Source organism: Mauremys reevesii, linkage group 15, assembly GCF_016161935.1.
Source record: "Mauremys reevesii isolate NIE-2019 linkage group 15, ASM1616193v1, whole genome shotgun sequence".
Lineage (NCBI taxonomy): Eukaryota > Metazoa > Chordata > Testudines > Geoemydidae > Mauremys > Mauremys reevesii.
This window is the reverse complement of record NC_052637.1, coordinates 18672905-18692451: the sequence shown is the minus strand read 5'-3', so window position 1 is coordinate 18692451 and position 19547 is coordinate 18672905. Positions and strand designations below refer to the sequence as shown.

Below are 19547 nucleotides of genomic sequence, written 5' to 3'. Positions count from 1 at the left end.
TTAGGAGTAACAAGAAGGGTTTCTTCAGGTATGTTAGCAACAAGAAGAAAGTCAAGGAAAGTGTGGGCCCCTTACTGAATGAGGGAGGGAACCTAGTGACAGAGGATGTGGAGAAAGCTAGTGTACTCAATGCTTTTTTTGCCTCTGTCTTCACAGACAAGGTCAGCTCCCAGACAGCTGCACTCTGCAGCACGGTATGGGGAGGAGGTGAAGTAGTTCGGGACTATTTAGAAAAGCTGGACGAGCACAAGTCCATGGGGCCGGATGCACTGCATCCTAGGGTGCTAAAGGAGTTGGCCGATGAGATTGCAGAGCCATTGGCCATTATCTTTGAAAAATCATGGCGATCGGGGGAGGTCCCGGTGACTGGAAAAAAGCTAATGTAGTGCCCATCTTTAAAAAAGGGAAGAAGGAAGATCCAGGGAACTACAGGCCAGTCAGTCTCACCTCAGTCTCTGGAAAAATCATGGAACAGGGCCTCAAGGAATCAATTCTGAACCACTTAAAGGAGGGGAAAGTGATCAGGAACAGTCAGCATGGATTCACCAAGGGCAAGTCATGCCTGACTAACCTAATTGCCTTCTATGATGAGATAACCGGCTCTGTGGATGAGGGGAAAGCAGTGGATGTGCTATTTCTGGACTTAAGCAAAGCTTTTGATACAGTCTCCCACAGTATTCTTGCCAGCAAGTTAAAGAAGTATGGGCTGGATGAATGGACGGTAAGGTGGATAGAAAACTGGCTAGATGGTCAGGCTCAACAGGTAGTGATCAATGGTTCCATGTCTAGTTGGCAGCCGGTATCAAGTGGAGTGCCCCAAGGGTCGGTGCTGGGGCCGGTTTTGTTCAATATCTTCATTAATGATCTGGAGGATGGTGTGGACTGCACCCTTAGCAAGTTTGCAGATGACACTAAACTGGGAGGAGTGGTTGATACGCTGGAGGGTAGGGATAGAATACAGAGGGACCTAGACAAATTGGAGGATTGGGCCAAAAGAAATATGATGAGGTTCAACAAGGACAAATGCAGAGTCCTGCACTTAGGACGGAAGAATCCCATGCACTGCTACAGACTAGGGACCGAATGGCTGGGCAGCAGTTCTGCAGAAAAGGACCTAGGGGTTATGGTGGATGAAAAGCTGAATATGAGTCAACAATGTGCCCTTGTTGCCAAGAAGGCTAATGGCATTTTGGGTTGTATAAGTAGGGGCATTTCCAGCAGATCGAGGGATGTGATCATTCCCCTCTATTCAGCACTGGTGAGGCCTCATTTGGAGTACTGTGTCCAGTTTTGGGCCCCACACTACAAGAAGGATGTGGATAAATTGGAGAGAGTCCAGCGGAGGGCAACAAAAATGATTAGGGGGCTGGAGCACATGACTTATGAGGAGAGGCTGAGGGAACTGAGATTGTTTAGTCTGCAGAAGAGAAGAATGAGGGGGGATTTGATAGCTGCTTTCAACTACCTGAAAGGGGGTTCCAAAGACTGTTCTAGATCTGATCTAGACTGTTTTCAGTAGTAGAATATGACAGAACAAGGAGTAATGGTCTCAAGTTGCAGAGGGGGAGGTTTAGGTTGGACATTAGGAAAAACTTTTTCACTAGTAGGGTGGTGAAGAACTGGAATGGGTTACCTAGGGAGGTGGTGGAATCTCCTTCCTTAGAGGTTTTTAAGGTCAGGCTTGACAAAGCCCTGGCTGGGATGATTTAGTTGGGTTTGGTCCTGCTTTGAGCAGGGGGTTGGACTAGATGACCTCCTGAGGTCCCTTCCAACCCTGAGATTCTATGATTCTATGATCGTAGAGATTAGGGTGTCTGAGGCTAGAGAGGTTGATTTCAGGGTCCTTAGAGGGGATGTTTTCCTCAAGTGTCAGGGACACAGTCTGAGCTGTGACTGTTCACTCTGAACCCAAAGCCAGGGGTGGATTCTCTCCCCACTGAAGGAAGCCGGTGGGAAAGTGAAGATTGGGGCATCATTATCAGCATCCAGAAATGTCACCAGTCCCTGTTCATAGTCCAGACAAACCCGGATCCTCCTGGGGACCCAGCTCAGGGGCAGAGGGGTTTTAGGGGAGGTGAGAGCCTGGAAGTCACCCCACCACTGCTCCACAGCCCAGATCCCCCACTCAGGGTTAAAGCAGATCAATCCCTTCCGCCTCACAGACTCTCTAGCAACCCCCACAGCCCAGATTATTTCACCTCCCACCTCTACCTCCCAGTAGTATCTCCCAGATGTGAATCCCTCACAGCCCAGCACGCACTCCAGGGTATCAAATCTCTTGGGATTGTTGGGCAGTCTCTGCCATTTGTCACCCCATCTGACACTTTTCTGACCCTCAGAGAGGAGGAGTTCAGGATGAGCCGTGTCTGGATCCAGAATCACATTCACTGAGGAGAGAGGTAAGCAGAGTATTAGAGTCAGAGATCAGCCCTGGGGTGAGTGGCCTGTCCACTCATTCCTATGAATGTAATATATATAATGTGTATGGATATCTATGAAAATCCTAGGGTCAGAGTTAAGGGTGTTTGGATGATAGTGAGAATGTTTATATTCATTGGTGTGGGCATGAACTCAGAGTTAAGGTTGGTTTTGGACTGTTTGTCTGACTTCAACTTGGGAGCATCTTAGTAATGTTTTTATTTTTAGGGCTGGTTGTGTCATGGTCAGCACTGATTTGGTTGGTAACTTTAGCTACAAGTTCAAGAAAACATTTTCATGGGAATTTTCTCATAACTGAAAAATAATTTCCACCTTGAAATCTTACCCTGTCTGTGTGATCCTGGAGTATTCTCTTTTTTCCCCTCCAGTTCAATTGGCAAAATGTCTACAGGGGAAAAAGATAAAATCAATGAGATTTTATGTTGTCATATTTATAACAACATTACCACCCTTAACTCGCATGACTGTGTTTTAATTGTGGCAGAGAAACAGACAGAGAGGGACAGAGACACTCAGAGGTCTTTAATACAATCGAGTCTGAAAACTTCCATTTTCTCTTTCATTCAGGCATCTCACAGCAATGGAATCAATATCCATTAAGTCTCTCAACCATCCTAGGAGGTACAATCTCTAAGAGATGTTTATTGCTCTCTCATCCTCCCCCTCCAACCCTTGGTTGGTTTGTCTCATTCTCCTATTGCATTTTGTCATGATCTAGACCCAGATCCTGCAAAAACTTTAGTGTGACTATTATGCTCAGCATCTGTACAGAGCTCAGAACAATGTGGCCCTTGTTGTCCATTGACTGAAATACAAACAACAACAAAAATATTGCATAGATTTGGAAATTAAGGCTGGAAGAGGTTTGGCTCAATGGGCCAGACTAATGCCTGCACTGGCAAAGGGACAGAAGGGGACAGTTTTTGATCTCCCTATTCAATGGTTACAGAGGCCAGTACAGGCCTGGCACATGATAGAGAAGTCCTGAGGTCCTGGCACTGCTGCACCCTTGTGCCACTAGCCTCTTGTGATATTTCCCAGGTGTACCCAGGGCTGTGAGCACTTCACTGCCACATGCCTTACCAAGAGAAGCCGTATCTTCACCTGCCTTGGGCCAGCTCCCAACTTCATTGGCCATAGGCAATACAAGCACTGCCCTCTGGGCCCCGCAGGCCCTGCTGTCTCACTTCACGTTAGTGATTGGCTCATTCCTACCCTCAAACCCTGCAAACATCTCCCTGGAGCATCCATCCCCTGGTTCACTGGACACTCATAGTGTTCACAGATTCGCTGCTTCTAAAGAAACCATGCACACCAATTTAGCAGTTACATGTCAGGTCACTGTGCTGCTTGACACATGGCACTTAGCTATTTTTATATTGAAAACAAGCACCGTATAGAATCAAGATTCAAGTCATAGCGAGTAGTATTGGAAACAAATGGTTACATTTAAAACAGGGCTGTCAAATGACTAAAAAGCATTAATCTGTTGTTCTGGGGTAAGTGACTGATCTCTTCGGACTAGAAGCAACCTGAATATATTGTGATTTTTAGTGTAAAGCCTTGTCTACACTACATAGTTTTGTCGGCAAAAGTCAGGTTTCATTGACAAAACAGTGGAGGTGCACACACTGCAATGTTCCTTCCGCCAACAAAACTCTTCTGCTTTGCCAACAAAATAAAACCACCTTGACGAGAGGCATAGAGCTTTTTGTGACAAAGTTATCAACAAAGTGTTAGTGTAGACACCGCGCTTGGTTACGTTGCTAGAAATGGCCTCCAGGAGGTTACCCAAAATGCCCATCCTGACTGATCTGGTCAGCAGTTTGAACTCCGCTGCTCTGTACCCAGGTACACACCCTTTAAAGGCCAGGGAATTTTTGAAATTCCACTTCCTGTTTCCTTGGCGTAGAGAGCTCACATCTCATCTTCCCAGCTGACCATGGTGGCTCCATGCAGCAAACATTCTCCCAGTTGGAGTACACCGGAGTTGTTGGATCTGCTGGTGCTGTGGGGAGAGGAGGCTGTGCAGTCCCAGCTGCACTCCAGCTGTAGGAACTTCAATACCTATGGGCAGATTTCTCATGGCTTGCTGGAAAAGGGCTACGAACAGGACACTGATCAGTGCTGAGTGAAGATAAAGGAGCTGAGGCACGTGTACCAGAAGGCAAGGGAGGCAAACCATTGCTCTGGTGCTACGCCGAAGATCTGCTGCTTCTATAAGGAGCTGGCTGCCATCCTTGGCAGTGACCCCATCTCCACCTCCAAGAGCCTCGTGGATACTTTAGTGGGGCTGCAGGCAATGGACAGTAGGCTCAACCCCAAGGACAAAGTTGTGGATGAGGAGTTTGAATTGGAAGACAATGTGGAGCACATAACAGGGTCCGTCCAGTGGTGCAGCGAGTCAGGACCTCTTTTCCACTCTGGAGGGGGTCTAGCCAGTCCCAGCAGTCTGGATCTGGCATGCATGATACAGGAGAGGAGAGCTTTGGTAAATGATCTTTTTGAGTTGATACTGCTTGGTTATATGAGGTAGAGCTGTCCTTTTCTCTGTACATTCTAGAAGTAGGTGAAGGGATAGAAATGTACAGGATTAGCTGTGTTTGTGTGTGCTCCACTTTCCCCTGTGCAGCTAAGCAGTGCAGCAGAACTGTGTTAATGCACATCGAGATTTCATGGGAATCCTCCACAGAGATCTCTGGGAATTTTCCTGGAGGTACTCACCAATCCTCTGTCGAACATTCCTTGGCAGAGTTGCTTTGTTCCTTCCCCCGTTGTAGGAAACTTTCCCATGCCAATCGGCAATCACTTGTGCAGGGACCAAAGCAGCACACAGGCGAGCAGTGTAGGGACTCAGTCTGAAGCCCCTCCTCTGGCCAAATTCACCATGATTAGGGTGCTCACTGAGATGTGTGCTTGCCTGGGGATAGTGAGAAAAGTAATTTGTATGTAAAAAAAAGGTGTATTTTACTATAATGATTCAATGCTATGTGTGAACTAACAATCATGCTTCTGTTTATTGTTTGTTGTGCTTCTACGGATGCGGCCTTCACGGGAATCCCCTACACACCAGCGGAGCCTCCCCCAGACAAGGGCGCAACCAAGGCAGAGTAAGGAGGACATGTTCCAAGAGACACTCCAATACTCAGAGGCTGAAAAAAAAGAGAACACAGGGACTGGAGAGAGACCCAGAAGGAAAAATTTAAAATAGTGAGGCAGGACAGAAAGGAGAATGAAGAACACATTATAAAGGGCCAGAAGTGGATGATAAAGAAGAAAACAGAGATGCTGAAGTCCCTAACTGTACTCCAGGCAGAACACATGAGCGCTCATCCCCCACAGCCTTGAAGCCAATACAGAACTGCTTTCCATAGAATATTAGGGTTGGAAGGGACCTCAGAAGGTCATCTAGTCCAACCCTCTACTCAAATCAGGACCAATCCCCAAATAGCCCCCTTAAGGATTGAACTCACAAGCCTGGAGTTAGCAGGCCAATGCTCAAACCACTGAGCTATACCTCCCCTCTTCCATACTATCCCAAACTCCTCCCACACATTCCTTGCAACTTCCCAGCCCATCTTGATACTCCACTCATTCCACCCCCTTGGACAGCTTCCAAAATGATAGTTGGATGTACACACAGCTATGAGAGCCTATACTGCCATGTGCTCTTATCTCCCTTCCCACAAAGCCTTTTGTGTGTGTTGTTAATAGGTATTTAATCAGACAAACTCTCTGAAAGATAACCAATCTTTATTTGTTTCCTAGACATTGTGTTTGCTGCTGGTAGTAATACGTAGTGGCAATCTGATCATTTGCTGAGTAAAAATCCGAATCAGGAATCATTGCTATTTTCATGCAAGGCGGCAAGTTAGAAAAGCATGGCAGAGTACTGTATAGAGAGAGACATATTACTGGTGCTCATTGTCAAAATGTTGTCTCAAAGCCTCCTGGATTTGAATAGCCCCCGTTGTGCCCCTCTAAAAGTCCTGGTATCTGGCTGCTCAAAATCAGTCACCAGACGATCCGCCTCTGTGCTCCACCACTGGGGAAACTTTTCATCCTTAGGCTTGCAAATATTATGGAGCATGCAGCAAGCTGCTATGATCATGTGAATATTTTCCTCATTTAGGTCTAACCTGTCATAAAGGCAGGGCCAGTGCACTTTTAATTTGCCAAATGCACATTCTATAGTCATTCTGCACCTGCTCAGCCTATTATTGAAGTGCTCCTTGCTGCTGTCCAGGTTTTCCATGTAAGACTTCATGAGCCATAGGATTAAGAGGAACACTGGATCTCCCAGGATCACTGTGGGCATTTCAACATCCCCCACTGATTGCAAATTTCTGTACAGGCCAGTATTCCTGAAGATGCATGTGTCACGCACCTTCCCAGACCACCCCACTTTGATGTCAGTGAAACACCCATGGTGATCCACAAGTGTCTGCAACACCATAAAGAAGTGCAACACCCCTTTCTATTGATGTACTCTGTCACAAGATGGTCCAGCGCCAAAATTGGAATATGTGTGCCATCTATCACCCCACCGCAGTTAGGGAATCCCATTGCCACAAAGCCATTCACTATTTCACTCGTATTGCCAAGAGTCACAGTCTTTTGAACCAGGATGTGATTAATGGCTCTGCATACTTGCATTAACGCAGTCCCAATGGTGGACTTCCCGACTCCAAACTGATTCATGACTGACCAGTAGCAGTCTGGAGTTGCCAGCTTCCACACAGCGATCACCATGCGCTTCTCCACCAAGATGGCAACTCTCATTTTGGTGTCCTTGCACTGCAGTACTGGGGTGAGCTCCATACACAGTTCCAGGAAGGTGCGACCCCCACCACTCTGTGTTTGTTTCCCGAGCCCAAATGTGATGGTCCACTGTGTGCAGCTATTCCGTGAATACAAAAGTAATCTGGTGTTGTTTCCTTCCATGGTACACAGCAGGTCAAGCAATTCTGATTCCTGTTCAGATTGGGAGTTCATGATATACTGCATGACCATCCATGATATGTCCATAACAGTAACCACAACAATACACAGCAGGGCAGGATCCATCTTTTCCAACAGATATGGCGGGCACACAGTAAACAGGGGCCATTAAAGTGCAGCAAAACACAGCTGGAATCCCATGGAATGATGGGAAGGAAAAAACTACGTCACAGGACGTTGATCCTGCACCCACGATGCACTGTGATCCACTCCACCTTCCCACAACTTCTAGCTTCAGAAAGTGGCGAGTAGCACAGTGGGATAGCTATCCACAGTGCACTCCTTCCACTGTCAATGTTAGAGCATCAAGTGTGGACACGCTCCGCTGACAGAAGGAGCATTGTGTTAACATGCAGAAGCAATGTAATTATACCAGTTTTTTGATTATTGGCATAAATTGGTTGGCAAAACTGTGTAGTGTAGACAAACCCTAAATGACCATTTATCCCTAAGTCCAGCATACTCTCTACTCCATTATCCAAGTAATTCATAAAAATATTGATTAGTACCACACCCAGTTCTGATCCCTGTGGTACCCCACTAGACACACCCTTACAGTTTGGCAGTGAATCACTGATAACTACTATTTGAGTATGGATTTCAAACCAGATTTGCACCCATTTTATAGTAATTTAATCTAGATCCCGTTTCCCTAGTTTTCTTATGAGAACATAATGTAGGACTGTGTCAAAAAGCTGACTAAAAGCATGATACAACATATCTAAAGCTTCCCCTCAGTCCTGGACCAGTAACACTGTTGTAGCCCATAGAGCCAGCTTTAGCAATGTGGCATATGGGATCTGTGACACCACACACCAGTCAAGACACTCATTATTTAACTAGTATTGTTCCATAGCAGAGTCCTTATACATCTCATTCACAGTCTCCTTGCCTGTGCTTGACCCAGATAAGGATGTGTACAGCCAATTGGCTGTTGTCCATCCCCTAAGTCATTTCATAAGAACAGAAGAGAACAGAAGAGCAGCCATACTGGGTCAGACCAAAGGTCCATCTAGCCCAGTATCCTGTCTGCCGACAGTGGCCAGTGCCAGGTGCCCCAGAGAGAATGAACAGAAGAGATGGTTACTCACCATTGTAACTGTTGTTCTTCGAGATGTGTTGCTCCTATCCATTCCAGTTAGGTGTGCGCGCCGCGCGTGCACGGCTCTTCGGAAGATTTTTACCCTAGCAACTCCGGCGGGCCGGCTGGGCGCCCCCTGGAGTGGCGCCGCTATAGCGCTAGATATATACTCCAGCCGGCCCGTCCGCTCCTCAGTTCCTTCTTGCCGGCTACTCCGACAGTGGGGAAGGAAGGCGGGTCTGGAATGGATAGGAGCAACACATCTCGAAGAACAACAGTTACAACGGTGAGTAACCGTCTCTTCTTCTTCGAGTGATTGCTCCTATGCATTCCAGTTAGGTGATTCCCAAGCCTTATCTAGGCGGTGGGGTTGGAGTGAGACGTGGCAGAGTGTAAGACTGCTGAGCCGAAGGCTGCATCGTCTCTGGATTGCTGCACCAACGCGGGTAGCGAAGGTGTGGACAGAAGACCAGGTGGCCGCTCTACAGATATCCTGGATGGGTACATGGGCCAGAAAGGCGGCAGACGAGGCTTGCGCTCTTGTAGAGTGAGCGGTGAGGCGGCTAGCTGGCACACGAGCAAGCTCGTAACATGTCCGGATACAAGATGTTACCCAGGAGGAAATCCTCTGAGAGGAGACCGGCTCACCTTTCATGCGATCAGCAACCGCTACGAACAGCTGGGGCGAACACCGGAAGGGCTTCATCCGCTCTATATAAAAAGCGAGGGCTCTGCGGACGTCCAGGGTGTGAAGCTGTTGCTCACGACTTGAGGCGTGCGGCTTCGGGAAAAAGACCGGAATGAAAATGTCCTGGTTTAGGTGGAAGGCCGACACCACCTTAGGGAGGAAGGCCGGGTGTGGTCGAAGCTGCACCTTGTCGCCGTGGAAGACTGTATACGGTGGACCAACCGTTAGGGCACGGAGCTCGGAAACTCGTCTTGCTGAAGTTATAGCGACGAGAAAGGCCGTTTTCCATGAGAGATAGAGCAGGGAACACGTGGCCAAGGGCTCGAAGGGGGCTCCCATAAGCTTGGCCAGAACTAGGTTCAAATCCCAGGATGAGGCAGGATGCCGTATCGGCGGGTACAAGCGGTCTAGGCCCTTAAGGAAGCGGGAAACCATCTGGTTGGAAAAGATGGACCATCCTCCTATGGATGGACGAAAGGCGGACACGGCTGCCAGGTGTACCTTCAAGGAGGAGACCGCAAGTCCTTGTTCCTTAAGGGACCAGAGGTATTCCAGGATCGTAGGAATAGGGACCAGGAAAGGATTAAGGCCTCTCTGATCGCACCAGAGTGCGAAACGCTTCCATTTCGCAAGGTAGGTTGAGCGAGTGGAAGGCTTTCTGCTTTCCATCAGGACTTGCTGCACCGCCGCCGAACAGTCACGCTCCGCATAGGTCAACCACGCAGGTACCAAGCTGTAAGATGGAGGGACTGTAGGTCCGGGTGGCGGAGTCTGCCAAAGTCCTGCATTATGAGGTCCGGCCATAACGGAAGGGGAATGGGATCCCGAACGGAGAGCTCGAGCAGCAGGGTGTACCAGTGCTGCTGTGGCCAGGCCGGAGCGACGAGTATGAGGCGGGCCCTGTCCCTCCGAAGCTTGAGTAGCACCCGGTGTACGAGTGGGAATGGAGGGAAGGCATAGAGGAGGTGATCCATCCAGGAGCAGAGGAATGCGTCCGACAGGGAGCCTCAGGAGCGACCCTGGTAAGAACAAAACTGGTGGCACTTCCTGTTCTCCTTGGAGGCAAACAGGTCTATCTGGGGAAACCCCCACCTTCAGAAAATTGTGTGCACCACATTTGGACGAAGGGACCACTCGTGGGAGAGGAACGACCTGCTGAGATGGTCGGCCAGCGTGTTCTGCACTCCTGGAAGAAAGGACGCTGCCAGATGAATCGAGTGGGTTACGCAGAAGTCCCACAGGAGCATCGCTTCCGTGCAAAGCAGGGAGGAGCGAGCCCCACCCTGCTTGTTGACATAAAACATCGCCGTCGTGTTGTCCGCGAACACCGCCACACAGCGCCCTTGAAGATGGGCGTGGAAGGTCTGACACGCCAAGCGGATCGCTCGCAGCTCCCTGACGTTGATATGTAGGGAGAGCTCTCGGGGCGACCAGAGGCCCTGGGTGTGTAGGTTGCCAAGGTGTGCCCCCCATCCCAACGCCGAGGCATCCGTGGTCAGGGTGATGGATGGGCGAGGAGGGCGGAATGGGATTCCTGCACACACGACCTCTGGGTCCAGCCACCAGCTGAGCGAAGCGAGGATTGGTTTCGTCACCGTGACCACCATGTCCAGGGGGTCACGGTGCGGACGGTACACCGACGCAAGCCAAGTTTGAAACGGGCGAAGGCGCAGCCTCGCGTACGTGGTCACGAACGTGCAGGACGCCATGTGGCCCAGGAGGCGTAGGCAGGACCGAACTGTTGTTGTGGGAAAGGATTGTAGGTCCCGGATGATGGAGACCATCGTCTGGTGCCGAGGTCGAGGGAGGCAGGCCCTGGCCAAACTGGAGTCCAGGACCGCTCCGATGAACTCCACCCTTTGTGATGGAGCTAAAGTGGACTTCTCGGCGTTTATCAGAAGGCCCAGGCACTGAAACAGGGCTAGGATCTCGGCCATTTGACTTGCTACCAGCTGTCGGGATGGCCCACGAACCAGCCAGTTGTTGAGATACAGGTACAGGTGCATGCGACGACGGCGGAGGGCTGCGGCAACCGCTGCCACGCACTTGGTGAAGATCCTCGGCGTGGTGGAAAGGCCGAAGGGTAGCACCGCAAACTGGTAGTGCACATTGTTGACTACGAACCGCAGGTAGCGTCGATGGGGAGGGTAAATTGCGATATGGAAGTATGCGACCTTCATATCAAGGGCGGCAAACCAGTCTCCCGGATCCAGGGAGGGAATGATGGTCCCCAGGGTTACCATGCGAAACTTGAGCTTGAGCAGGTATCTGTTGAGCTCTCGGAGGTCTAGTATAGGTCGGAGACCTCCCTTCGCCTTGGGGATTAGGAAATATCGGGAATAAAATCCCCTGCCTCGCATGTCGTTCGGCACCTCCTCTATGGCACCCAAACTCAACAGAGACTTGACCTCTTGCAAGAGGAATTGCTCGTGAGAGGGGTCCCTGAAGAGGGACTGGAAGGGTGGATGGGAGGGAGGGGGCGAAACAAACTGAAGGCGGTAACCATACTCGACCGGACGAAGTACCCAGTTGTCCGTTGTTATTTGGGACCACGCCGGGAGGAAGTGGGAAAGACGGTTGCAAAATAACGGGGAAGGATCCGGTAAATAGCCTGATGGGCCATCCTCGGGCGTCCCATCAAAATGCCTGCTTAGGCCCTTGAGGGGCTTTGGAGGGCGCCTGGGACTGGTTACGCCGGTTGCCCGATGGTCTACGGCGGTTTAGGCGGCCTCTGCGTCCATTATCAGGCCGTGCCCTGGCCTGATTAAATGGCCGGTACGGCTGCTGCCGGAACGACCTCCGCTGGGTAGCCGGTGTGTACATACCCAGGGTGCGGATGGCGATTCTACCATCTTTGAGGGTCTGAATCCTCGAGTCCGTTTTCTAAGAAAAGAGACCCTTAGTGTCAAAAGGGAGGTCTTGCAGGGTGTACTGGACCTCCGGCGGCAAGGTGGAGGACTGCAACCAGGAGATTCGTCTCATGGTCACTCCCGAGGCCAGAGTTCTGGCTCCTGAGTCTGCCGAGTCCAGAGCGGCCTGGAGGGAGGACCGGGAGGCTTTCTTGCCCTCCTCAAGGAGGGCTGAGAATTCCTGTCGGGAGGCTGTTGGGATCAGCTCCGTAAATTTGGAAAGGGACACCAAAGTGTCATAGGTGTAGCGACCAAGGAGAGCCAGCTGATTGGCAATTGGAGACCACCGGCCGAATAGACCTTCCGGCCCAACAGATCCATTCTCCGTGTGTCCTTGGATTTTGGTGCTGGAGCGGGTTGCCCATGTCTCTCCCGGTCATTCACGGACTGCACTACGAGGGAGTCCGGAGTTGGGTGTGTGTAAAGGTATTCGTACCCGCTGGGAGGAACTGAGTACTTGCGTTCCACCCCTCTAGCGGTGGGAGGGACGGACGCCGGCGACTGCCAGATGGTAGTGGCATTTTTCTGGATGGTCCGAATAAAGGGTAGGGCCACCCGCCGCGGGGCCTCAGCTCCAAGCACCCTGGTCACCAGGTCGTCATCCTCAGCGACCTTTTCAACGGGGAGGTCAATAGCCTGTGCCACCCGGTGAAGGAGGTCCTGGTGGGCCCGCAAGTCAATCGGTGGGGGGTCCGATGTAGATGCCCCCGCCACCGCCTCATCCGGCAACGAACACGAGGACAAGCCCTGGACCATGGCTTCTGGAGGTGGTTCTTCCAGGGGGTAGGAAGCCGCCGTGGCTACGGGATGCTCTGCCGCTACAGGTGGCGGTGAAGCCTCAACCGGTGGTGATGGAGGAGGCCTGCTGACCGAGGCTTCCGGCACCCTGTATTCGGAGCCCCTGGGTCGCTGAGGGAAGGGGAGCCCTTGAGCCTCGTGGTAGGCCCAGGGGGCCCAAAAGCCCCACTGCTGCGGTCCGTGGTCTTGCCCTTGGGGGTCGGCCCGGAGATCTCCACCGCTGTCTGCCTGAGAGGCGACCGAGGGTTGGCGAGAAGGCCATGGGGGGGCAGAGGCGCTCAGGGACTGCGCTGTCGATGCCGCCGGTCTGTCCCTGGACGGTGCCGGGGATCGGTGCTGGTCGTCACAGTGCCGGGAGCGAGAGCGGGACCATCGACCGTGCCGGTGCCGGGAGGTCGACCGTGACCTTGACCGATGTCGGTGGGAGCGGCTTCGCGAGTCGCGGTGCCGGGAACGGTACCGGGATCCGGACCTCCTTCGGTACCGACGGTCGGGTGACCGGGACCGGGATCGTCTCCGGGAGTGCGACCGGTACCGCAATGCGGAGCGGTACCGGGACTGTGACCGGCGCCGAGACAGGGAGCGGTACCGGGATGGTGATCGGTGCCGGGATCTGGATCGGCGCAAAGGCGACCGTCTCCGGGATCAGGATCGGGACCGGGACCTGGAACGCCTTCTATCCCGTCTGTCAGGGGAAGGTGGACTCATCATAGCTGGCTTGCCCACTGACTGTACAGCCCGCACTGGCGGTGCCGGGGGCCCGAGGCTCGGTGCCTCTGTGAGCTCTATGAGCTCTCTCGCCGTCAAGAAAGTCTCGGGCGTCGACGGGAGAGGCAGCTCGACCGCGGTTTGCACCGGGGAGCAGGGCGGTACCGGACTCAACGGCTCTTGCGGCGCGGGAGTCGACGGTACCGTGCCCGGTCTGTGCACCACCACAGTCGGTGCCGGAGGCGGCTGGGTGAGCGGTCCCGGTGCAGGAGGCTTGGAGGCCATCTGCGCCATCTTCCGCTTCTTCGTCGGAGAGAGGGAACGGTGCCGGGACACCGGTGCCGGCTGTAGAGTTTTAACAGTCTTGGTGCCGGACCGGCTCGGGACCGCTGGTGCGCTGCGTGCCGAGGAGGAGTTTGGAGCCGCTTGGGTCGGCCCTGCAGGGCTAAGTGCCGACTCCATGAGGAGCTGCTTCAGTCTCGAGTCTCTCTCCTTCCTTGTCCTCGGCTTGAATGCCGTGCAAATTGGACACTTATCTGGTCGATGGGACTCTCCGAGGCAGCGCAGGCAGGAGTCGTGAGGGTCACCAATCGGCATGTGCCGCTGGCAAGCTGAACAGGGCTTAAACCCCGGTGCCTTGGGCATGAGCCCGCACCGGTTGTGGAAAAAGAGGGGCTAGCCCCCCTAATTCCCCTTAATACACTAACTAACTAAATTATTTAACTATCTTAACTAACTATATACACTTATACAAGGAGATATACTAGGGTTGTGGAGGTCAACGGAGCACTCCACTGTTCCAACGGCTGTCACGGGCGGTAAGAAGGAACTGAGGAGCGGACGGGCCGGCTGGGGTATATATCTAGCGCTATAGCGGCGCCACTCCAGGGGGCGCCCAGCCGGCCCGCCGGAGTTGCTAGGGTAAAAATCTTCCGAAGAGCAGTGCACGCGCGGAGCGCACACCTAACTGGAATGCATAGGAGCAATCACTTGAAGAAGAACAGGCAATCACCAAGTGATCCATCCCCTGTCGCCCATTCCCAGCTTATGGCAAATAGAGGCTAGGGACACTATCTCTGCCCATCCTGGCAACTTCTCAAAGACAACATCTATAAGGAACACATCAGCATTCCTCCTTTGGTGGGCGATCACACAGAAAGCCAAACCTGGAAAATCCCATAGGTGTCCTGTTGCTCAGAAAAGGGCCATCACTACATTTGTAGATGGGATATGTTTGAGGTGGATACTGTCCTGTGTGGACTGCAGGGAGAGGATGAGCTATAGAACCTATCACATCTTTGTGCCAGGTCAGACTGAACAAATGGAAGACATGCATGGAGAGGGGGACCTATGATGAAAATGGCCAGTATTGTGTAGTAACCAGCCATCAAAAGCATCTATGTGATCAATTGGAGTGTCAGGTTACAGAGCCAAATTTCTGTTTTACCCCAAAACAACATACCTTAATGGGGCACATAGTGATTTCTCCTGTCTCTGCATTTGAAAGCACGACTATTATTATATCTGACCCAACCTATCAAGATCTAATTGTCCAAAGCACACCAACATTTCTTGTTTATATTCCCCCACGGAATTTACACTTGAGACATTTAGTGGATCAAAAAGACACACACCTCATACAAATTACCAATAATGTCAATGAGGCTGACCAATCTTTTAGCCACTTGATTAATACAGGTGATGAAGTCCTAGCAGCACCATTACGAACAAAAATTGAGTTAAAAGGATGGGTTATCATTCAAAGCATTGCAATAGGATTATATTCATTGTATTCAGATACATGCAGTGTAAAATTGGGACATTAAGTACAAAGGGTCAAGTGACCCAACAACAACCTAGGGTGATGAAAGAAGATGAATCTATCCAAAGTGTAAGCATGGGACCTACAACAGGGACATATCTGGTACCGGAGCATCCATATGCTGCATTTATACTACACAGCCAGAATCAATCCCTCAGGTCCCTTAACCTCAGTAACAGGAGACTGAGACTGGCACCAGAACCTCCCCCTCAGGTAATCAACTCTCTACATCATAATATATATCATAGGGTTCATTTGAAATCACCCCATCAAAGGGGGGACTTATAGCCCATAGCCAGCTTCAGCATTTTTTTACTTTGCAGTAATGCAGGGAACCTACAGGCCTGTATCCTGTAAGATATTGGCTTAAGCAGTTAGCATATGGCATAAGTAAGTTAGCCTGAGGCTTTGAGGCCTATAACCTTACCACTAGATTCCCAAGGATGAGACTATGTGAGTAAATGAGCATTTGTGTGAGGACTCGTACAAGATTTCATCTTATCTCTGTATTTTGCTGTCTTTATATGTGGTATAGATCTCTTTGCTAATAGAAGTAGTTAAAGCTTTGCTTTGCCCTCACTGTGAGTGTCTCCATTGTACACACCAGAGTTCCCAACCAGACTTAATAACCTTAATTTTGTTGTGCCTGATTCTGGGCTAGAACCCTACTGCAATCCCCCAGCTCTTTAAATTAGAATTAATAGGAAATATAAGCAGTTACCATTAAAGAATTGGGCTACACTATCAAAGGAAGAAATTAGGTTGATTTGGCATAGTTTGTTCTTGACAAATCCATGCTGACTATTCCTTATAACCCTGTTATTCTCTAGGTGTTTACAAATTAATTCCTAGTACACCTCTACCCCACTATAACGTGACCCGATATAACACGGGTTTGCATATAGCGCGGTGGTAGCAGCAGGGCTCCAGCGGCGCTTTAAAGGATCTGGGGCTTCGGCTGCTGCTTTAAATCACCACCGGAGCCCTGCCACTGCTACCCCGGGGCTGCAGCAGTGGGGCTCGGGCAGCACTTTAAAGGATCCGGGGCTCTGGCTGCTGTGGATCCCTGGGCTCTTTAAATCATCGCTGAAGCCCTACCACCACTACCCCCATATAACAATGTTTCACCTATAACACGGTAGGGATTTTTGGCTTCCCACGACTGCGTTATATCGGGGTAGAGGTGTATATATCTACCTTCCAATATGTATTAAATAGCTACATAATCTAAATGATGAACCATTGGACTGAGCCCATCTCTTCCCACATGCTCAGAGACTCATCCTGATTTCCTCTCCTTGATCTCAACTCAGTACCTTTGACCTTCCTCAGCGTCTTCATTAGAGCAATAGTTTTCTGGGCGAAATCACTCAGGCTCTTTTCCAGTTCAGGACACATCTCCACCGGCTGCTGGAACGTCCCCTTCTCACACCTGGAGAAAAACAGTCCTTGTTATATTTAATTTAGTAACTCATTACAATTTTCACTTGTAAAAGCTGCTGCTCTAATGGGCCTGGCATTAAAATTCCTCTACTTCTGCCAGCCACAGAGCAGGTCCAGGATAGGCCATGGCAATGCAACCTTCTCCCCAAAAGTCCTATGAATGTTGTCCAACTCTGGCCTGGAGACACCAGCTTTAGGGTTAAAAGGAGAGTTGAATCTCCATGGCCAATTCACTCCTTGGCATTCAGCCTGGTAGTCATAGTATTGTAGACATCTGTCAAGTGGAGACTAGATGGACTCACCAACTCCCCCCACCCTATCTCATGGCACACAACAGGTCTCCACAGGGGCTTTCAGGTAGGAAAGACCCTGGATCACTGCTGACCTGGGCAGGATTGTTGCCAGTGCCCTAGAGGTGAAAGGCCCAGATTCCATCCCATAATCCAGAGACAGCCAGTTCCCCCAGGGAGGTGACATCTCTAGGAAATATTTTAGGTTAATAATCTTTTCCATAGGGTGGACAGTGCCAGATTCTTCTATAAAATGGTGAGAACCTCAGGATTAAATTCATCAGAGAGATTTGTATCAAAAATGTGACCTGCCCCACACATTTTGCTGTGGAGCCCTGCAAAGATGTGGTTTTAACATGGTCTCCAAGCATTTTCCCAGCATTGTGAAGTGTGAAGGGAAGTGAGAAGGAGCTGCAGTACCTGCTCAAGGTGCTTCTGACATCCTAGAGGGGAGAGAACAAGAGAAAGAATCTTAGACCCACATGGCAGATGCTGGGGATCCCAGGAATAGGACTTTATACACATGGGAAAAGGAGATCCTGTCCTGGCCTCAGAGCCATTCATTAGCTGAGCTAATGAGGCTTTTCCATCTCTTACATCTGAATCTGTAACTCTTCAAAGAGCAATAAATACTGACATTTCTGCACTGCACACACTGAATTATACTGAGGTCTCTGATTGCTGGACTCTAGTACCCATGATTCAAGAGCTGTCCTGTCCCAGTATTGGGATCTGGGATATACTTAACTCAGTCTCACCTGCAGGAATTCACTCCCTGGCTTCTGACACTTCCCCTCCATCTCACTGATCAGCAAACTGAGACGGGAAATCTCCTCAGAGCATTTGGTGATACTTTCATTCTGTATCTTTACAACCTTCTTGTCCAGCTTTTCCAGCTGGGCCAGAAGGAGTTGCTCTTGTTCCTCCAGGAACTGCCGGAGTTGCTGAAATTCAGACACAATCTTATGCCTCTTGGTTTGTGTTTGTTTCTGTAAAAAAAAAAAAATAAATAAAAGGAAGGGCAGGTACATGGAGGGTCTGGGGTCCTGCGTGTGCAGGAGAGAGACTTTCTTTGCAATCTCTAAGATTTCTGACATTTGACTATACCCTGTGATTACTAGGCAGAGGATTTTCTAACACCTTCCCATCTGGCCCCAATCTCTCTTAAAGGGTCATTTTTCTGTCTGACAAGGTCAGGATATTGAGCTATCAGTGTTTTCTGAGTATCCAGATCCAGGGCAGCAGGAGGCAGGACTCAGCACTGTAGCTGGGCAAAATTTTTCACACTAAAAATTTTTTAGGTCAAATGTAGATTTGGTGACACAAACATTCATGAATTATGCCAATTTCACCAAATGTTTTGATTTAAAAAAACCTGAAAAAAATCAGAACATTTCATTCCCACATTTTCAGAAGAAAGTGAAATCTCCTTGTTTTTAATACAATTAAACAATTTTTTGTAATGCATATAATCAAAAAAAGCATTTTGATTTTGTTTAAATGAAACATATCATTGACCCCAAATGACAACAAATCAGCCTTTGATTTACCGAAAATGTAGAAAAAAAATGTATTTGGTATCCCCCAAAGTGATACTTTTCCTTAAATGTCCAGTGAATGAAAAGATTTGTTGTTCAAACAACTGTATTGAAGAACTACACTGACAAAGATGATAGGGAGAAAAAAAAGCCAAACAATTAAATAATTCAACAAAAAACTGCAGGCTCAGACAGACAGCACTGAATTGGGCACATTCAGTTCACCTGGGGAAGCTTTTCATCCAAGGCACAAAGGCTAGTAATTAATTCATTCATTGAAATAAAGTTTTGATTCTGAAGAGGAAGATGATGGGCTTCTCTGGGGTGAGTTTTCAGGTCCTCTGTCTAAATCTGTGTGCGCACACCCACCCACACATAGTATCCTATGATCATGGAACAACACACAAAAGTCCATATTCATCAGAACCATGGAGACCTCCCAGACCATGTCCCTGCAGGTTAATAACAATGGGAACCTACCAGATATTCCTGGATTCTCTTCTTTCCAACCACATTCAGTCTCAGGAGCTTTTCTCTCTCTTTCCTCAGAGTCTTCAAATGGGTCTGAATTTTCTTCTGAAGAAACAGAAATGTTTTGGTTGGTTTGATTTTACAGGTGAGAGTGGGGGGATCTTCTCCCGCCAAACAAATATAAATGAATAAATAAACAATAAAACACTCTACTGAGGACTGGAGAACCTAGTAGGTTTGTGATATCAGAGATACCAAGGAAATGAAACCTCCTTAATATACCCTGGGAGTAGCTTATATTTGTACTTTTGGGAATTATTTAGCCCAGTTTCTCCACTGAATTAAGCCAGCATGAAACT

General features: G+C 49.6%; 2 protein-coding genes across 3 annotated transcripts in view; both read right to left on the bottom strand.

The window, feature by feature from the left end:
- Positions 1-19547, bottom strand: part of DHRS7C (dehydrogenase/reductase 7C) — a 445910-nt gene that overhangs the window by 355278 nt on the left and 71085 nt on the right. The gene's annotated exons all lie outside the window — the stretch shown is intronic.
- LOC120383246 (zinc finger protein RFP-like) overlaps positions 1-19547 on the bottom strand; it is a 32148-nt gene that overhangs the window by 10848 nt on the left and 1753 nt on the right. Inside the window, exons 2-7 of one of the 2 annotated variants that reach the window (XM_039501113.1) lie at positions 19198-19293; positions 17938-18168; positions 17600-17622; positions 16763-16878; positions 2765-2824; positions 2261-2387 (exon numbers count right to left, since the gene is read on the bottom strand). In XM_039501113.1, coding sequence (XP_039357047.1) covers positions 2261-2387; positions 2765-2824; positions 16763-16878; positions 17600-17622; positions 17938-18168; positions 19198-19293 — 653 coding nt within the window. Of the gene's footprint in view, positions 1-1698; positions 2388-2764; positions 2825-16762; positions 16879-17599; positions 17623-17937; positions 18169-19197; positions 19294-19547 lie in introns of those variants that run through there. The other variant, XM_039501112.1, reaches the window with a different exon arrangement.